The sequence below is a fragment of the Diadema setosum genome, chromosome 15 (genome assembly GCF_964275005.1).
Source record: "Diadema setosum chromosome 15, eeDiaSeto1, whole genome shotgun sequence".
In the NCBI taxonomy this organism is placed as follows: Eukaryota; Metazoa; Echinodermata; class Echinoidea; order Diadematoida; family Diadematidae; genus Diadema; species Diadema setosum.
The window spans coordinates 23,477,481-23,483,480 of record NC_092699.1 but is presented as its reverse complement, the minus strand read 5'-3'; the positions used below and the strand labels follow the sequence as shown (position 1 = coordinate 23,483,480).

Genomic DNA, 6,000 nt, shown 5'->3' with positions numbered 1-6,000 from the left:
CAGTGTTCTGTGCTTCCCCAAGCTGGTTTCTAGATCAGTAAAACAATTCGCAGTCGCCTCACGCTCTTCGCCCGGTGGGGAAATACAACTTAAGAAAATAGACCTTTCGTGATAAAACGTCTAAGTTGTTTAAGAGCAAAGCAAAAGAATGATAAAGATATCAATGAAAATATAACATATATTTGTTTATATGCGATTAGGTATTTACATTTGGTGCCGCAGTGGCCGTTCCTAAAAGTAGCTATTGTCTCTAGCATAGGGAGCACTAGAAATAAGTGAGCGTTACTTTTTTTGTCACCTCTCACGTGAAATTGAAAATAAAGAATCGATTCAATTTACCCGGATTGCAAGAACGAACCTGAAGCACGGCACCTGGCAACCATAAACATGTCCTCTTTGAACACAATTATTTCTAATACCGATGAGGATTCACAAATTTTGGCATTTGAGGAATTGTCTTTCAAGTCAATACCTTTTTTTTTGTGTATGTGTTTTGTTTTAAGAACTCTGTTCTGGAGAAGATTAATGACGAAATCTAGAATAGCCGTCAACATGGCAACTGGACCCAGTTTGTTCCTCTTTCATACCCCGCCTGGACAGATACCTCTTCAAGACTAGAACTGCTACAAAGTCCTCAAACATGGCATTTGTTTCTCTCTTAATCTATCTCTCTCTCCCTCTATGCCTTTATCAAGAGAGGCTTCAATAACCCCCATGTAGGAAATAACAAGTCTTGTTTCTTTCGAGTGGTGGAGCACCCCCACCTAACCATACTTCACAGTACTACGAAAGTTTCTATGCTGAAGCCTAATTCATGTTGACGGATGGAGAAAGACTAAGAAAGAATAGGAAAGAGAGAAACACTTGTGTACCGCAGGTGGCAGTATTGGTATAGACAGATAAAATGGACACGAAATTTACATTCGGAATAACACATTTAAGTCGTTATTCTTTGTCCCAGTCTAATTTGTATTTGGTCACATAAATACGCCCCCTGTCCCTGTAATCTTTTCCTCCTTATCATAGGTGTGATTCGTATTTTTGTAAGAAACAGGGCATACATGAAGCGATCTGCTTCGAGAAACCAACATTGATGTTTAGAATAATCCAGCAGTTATCTTTTGGGGATTTTGTCGTCCCAAGAATCAGAAGATAATACTTCTGGATCCTTATACAGCACATGACAAAAAGGAATACTATTGATTCCACCAGCGTTGGTGAACACGAATGTCTTGCTCAGTTTTATTTTTTAAACGTCAATTTATTTGAATTTTGAGACCTCTCCGACAAGAGCTTCTAAAAAATATGATTAAAATTCAATCAGGACAAATTTCGGTGAACGGTGAATAGGGGAAAATTGCACGGATAAGAGTTATTGTTTGAATTATATCTTTGTAGTAAAGTGTGCGGTTATCATTCAGTCTGATTCGTCAGCTTGCCTCTTGAAAAATCCGCTTTGCATTGGTTCCATCCTCATGTCTCCTCCGAACCGCTTGAAGAATCCGCTCTGCATGGGTTCCATAATCGCGCTTCCTCCGAACCGCTTAAAGAATCCGCTCTGCATTGGCTCCATGTTTGCATTTCCTCCTCCGAACCGCTTGAAGAATCCGCTCTGCATTGGTTCCATGTTTGAATTTCCTCCGAATCGCTTGAAGAATCCGCTCTGCATTGGCTCCATGTTTGCATTTCCTCCTCCGAACCGCTTGAAGAATCCGCTCTGCATTGGCTCCATGTTTGCATTTCCTCCTCCGAACCGCTTGAAGAATCCGCTCTGCATTGGTTCCATGATCCCGCTACCTCCGAACCGCTTGAAGAATCCGCTCTGCATCGGTTCCATAATGCTTCCTCCGAATCGTTTGAGAAGTCCGGATGAGAGCGGTCTGAAGTCTAGAGCCTCACCCCCCTCTTCTTGATCTACAGCATCCTATAAGGGAACAAGAAAAGGAAAAATAACAAAACAACTTTGTTAGACACTATGGAAACAACGATTGCACGTGTATCAAGAAAAGAACCTGCCCTAAATGGAATACTGAATAATTGGATATTGGAAATGACATGATTGAAAAGACTAAAGTGCTTGAAGCCTATTTTGAAGCACAATGACGTTGATTGTACGTGGCTGCTAAAACGTGAAAGGACTGCTACGCAGTAGTTCACAGACAAGGTGGCACGTGCACATAAAAGAAGAAGACAAAAACAAAATCTGAACAGCAGGCACTGAGGGATAATTTGTTAGTATGTATCTTATCCCTCCGACAACATTATGAGACCAAAGTGAGCTTCGGGACTCGTGAGAACGCCATTAGCTCAATTACATTTTGTGCAGACAAACACAGAGATTTCTGCTATCTCGGGAGCCTGAACCCAGATTGAAGATTGGGATCACGTTCCAAATTAGCTTCGACTCTCGTGCGTCAGGGATGGAGCACGACCTTTCGACCGGGGAAGCCTCCTGCGTCGCTAAAGCTAAAACACAGTAAGACCTGTGCTCGGAAAAGCTCATCTTCCACCATTTGGAATTCGCTTGCTCGCAATAATATCAAAACCTCTGTGACCGATGCGATTTGCTGGGATAACGAGTTGTTTCGAAGTATTTAGAGATCAAAAGTGTGAAATGATAAAAGTCGGGTGTGCCCGACTTTTATTCCTGGAGCGTCCTCCCCGTTCAGTAGTAGGTATGTAGAGAGCTGCTAAAGCTAACAAGTGATGATGGAATCGTGCCCAAACATTATAAAACAAGCTACATGCATTTCACTCGCGCAATGGGTAACACAAAGGCCCGATATATTGCAATCGGTGTAATCGAACATAAAACATGACGTAGCAACCACAATCGAGTAAGCTCTGAGATAGTAGTACTTCAGGTGAAGCTTTTTGGCTGATATATCTCATTTTCGTCGTTACCCAACTGGAATCGTGTTACTACGGCGTAGTTTCACACATTTTCTTATGCAATTTGTGTGTATTTTAGAGCAACTGAAATCGACAGTTCTGCAAGCATAATTATGAAAATGCACGGCCATCGTGCGATGCCTGGCGTAGGGCGCCACCAAGTGATAGAATCAGTTAGCCCTTTTAGTTCAAAGGCCACCAAACTTTTTTCAAAACCTCTCTCTTGAAAGTGATTTGAAGAATCTTACTTAACAGCGAGTATGACAGGAATATATGCATTTCACTCTGCAGTATATATACCTGACTTATCTTTACAAATTATATAAATTTTCCTTGTTTCACTGATATCGTTCTTATCTCTTGTTGAAGCTTTAACCAGATAAAGCTGAGGGTATAACCTCGAATCTTGTCATTTCTTGATGTACCTACAGAAAATGAAAACTTCAAGATAGAATAAAGAATCGACGTGACTCTTTTGGTTTCTTTCTCTCTTTTGTTTTGTTTTCATCAATCGCTGATTTTATTGTGGCATATAGGTTCTCCAAAATCGAAGATTTTCGAATTCATAAAGATTGACAATCGCGCGGATCAAAACTGTCATCAATTTGAGACGAATCTAGCGGCCTTGATGTCGCATTTATGGACGAAACAATCAAAACAAGATGAGCAATGGAAAAAGCTCCACGTCTGCTAAAAGAAGAACGTATAGACCGAACAAAACAAACAAACAAACAAATCAAACCGGCAAAATGTTGTTGTTGTTCCTCGAGAATGGAAACCATGATACAATGTTTTGTTTGATTTTTTTTGTGTGTCCACATCCAGCATCATTCTTCAAGATTTACTTCCAAAAAACCGACCGTTCCCGGTTACAATCTGTTATATAAGGGCTGTCCACTCGAAAGCCTCTCCCAGGGTGACACAACGTTCGGAGAGACTAAAAGTGCCATGAGGGCAGGCAGAGATTATTCTTTATATCGAAATCACCAAACAGGCAAAGTACAATTTCCTTTTTTTCCCAACTGCGTGATCTGCGGGTAAACTTCAGCAGAGAGAGAGAGAGAGAGAGAGAAAAGCTCTTCTGCCGATTAGAGCACACAGCCGCGGCCGACTGCGCGTTGATGAATGTCACAGAAACGTTTTGCCAGAATGAATGAACATTCCCTGGACGTGACAGGCGCCTGATTGAACCTCTAAATTTGAGGTGCAGTTGATGTTGAAAAAAAAAAGCAAAGATCGTGACTATCGTCAGACTGACATTACACATTTGGCAAATGAGAAATGACTAATATGCCTACTCGTATTTCTTTTCTCTCTTTTTTATTTTTATTTTTATTTATTTATTTTTTTTTGGGGGGGGTATACATCAACATGAGAAATGATTGAATATCACAGTCGTTCAATCAATATTGAAGTACATTCCGATGCTACTTTGTGTACTTTTATGTTTTCATTCACACTTTTGATGCAACTTCGTCATGGCAGATGATAGACATGTACGTTTTTGTTTTTTTTTGGTTTTTTTTTTTTACAACGGTCGATTTTCATTTTATTTATTAAGCATTAGTTGCATGCACCTACATATCAAACCATAATAATACACATTTGAAAACCTCGTTTATGCAGAATGAACTTACAGGTTACAAAGCACTGGTACATTAGACATCAGTCTAGAATCTGTCGTCTGAAAAAACATTAAATTTGCCGATGAAGAGATAACGAAACTTTACAAAACGCCTGATGTGAAGTATGGACAAGGTGTACAAACATTTTCAAGAAGACTGACATCGCGCTTAAGCCCTTATTCACTCCTCAACTGTATTCTTGTCTTATAATACTTTGGGTTTACGGTCCTATGTATAGATCCCCAGTCCCCACCCCTCCCAGTATCCCCGTTTCCTTACCGCGACCCATTTTCAAGTCGAGACCGCACGCTCTCTAGCCAGTCTTTGCAACATGATACGAAATCGATAACCACCTTAACACCCTACATTCTGGCGGTGATATGCCACCGTTGAGCGCGTCGTCGATCCACTGGGTCCATTTGTCGCTCTCTCAACGGCCGACGTTCTTCAAGTGGACGGAAGGCCGGTGAGATCATTCTACTAACCACCCCCTTTCAATATTCTCAATCATGCCCATCAGATGGCATACTACCCGACTCTAAGTGGTCATTCCCATTTTCTACTTCTCTTTTTCATTCTTTAGTGCAATTTCATTCTCATTTGTTTCCCTGTCCTAGCTGACCGTTCGAAAGAAGGTTGTTTGACCTGCAGGTTCATGACAGGCGTTAGTAACTTGGGCATCTTATGGGGTCCCGTCAACACTATGTAATGAGCTGACAGAGCTCATGAAAATGGCAAAATGGAAAAAAAAAAACTCAAGTCAGATGAGATCTGAAAAAAAGACAGATCGCCAAATTACATAAACCTATATAATAATGCAAACTCAGAATAAAACAACTTGAGGCGCAGGGGAAAGAAAATGTCTACCCCACGAAATGTAGATCACGTTAGACAGCTGAGATTATATATATGACAAAATGAAAACTGCATATTTCCCCCTTTCCATGAACTCTCTTTTTAACACCCCTTGTTTAGATTAAATTGAAGATTGAGATTACATGAGGTATAAGATTTAGTATCAAGACAAAATGCGTGCATTATCACAGCCAAAGGGAATAAAAACTAGACTTAATTTCTTGGCAAGTTATCATGAGCAAACGGCGGGACAGTGTTCAGCCATTGTTTTATTCAATCAGATGCTTTTTATGGATTTACATAATCATGGTAATACAAAGGTTCCAGCAGATAATCTACTCCATTAAAATGTAGAAAATTATCCCTGCATCATTCGCAAACTGAGCTTCAGAACGAAAACAATAACAAATCATAGAGCACTCTTACTGATTGTTTATTGGCGGCATATAGTTCCTTTTTTATCAAAGCGGGTACAGTGTTAATCCTAATCATGGCTCGCGGTTATGACACGATGTGAAGAATATAAAAATCCTTGAATCTATCTTTCCTCTTTTCTCTCTATTCAGGTGTGTTTTAAGAGTTACAGATCTCCCACGAGAAAAATTGTGTTCCATATACTTGTTAATCC

At 40.2% G+C, this 6,000-nt stretch overlaps 1 protein-coding gene across 1 annotated transcript in view; it reads right to left on the bottom strand.

Moving 5' to 3' along the window:
• Window positions 1–1,332: 1,332 nt before the first annotated feature.
• LOC140238836 (uncharacterized) overlaps window positions 1,333–6,000 on the bottom strand; it is a 69,496-nt gene continuing 64,828 nt past the window's right edge. Inside the window, exon 2 of the mRNA XM_072318734.1 lies at window positions 1,333–1,924. Coding sequence (XP_072174835.1) covers window positions 1,418–1,924 — 507 coding nt within the window. The 3' untranslated portion in view covers window positions 1,333–1,417. The remainder of the gene's footprint in view (window positions 1,925–6,000) is intronic.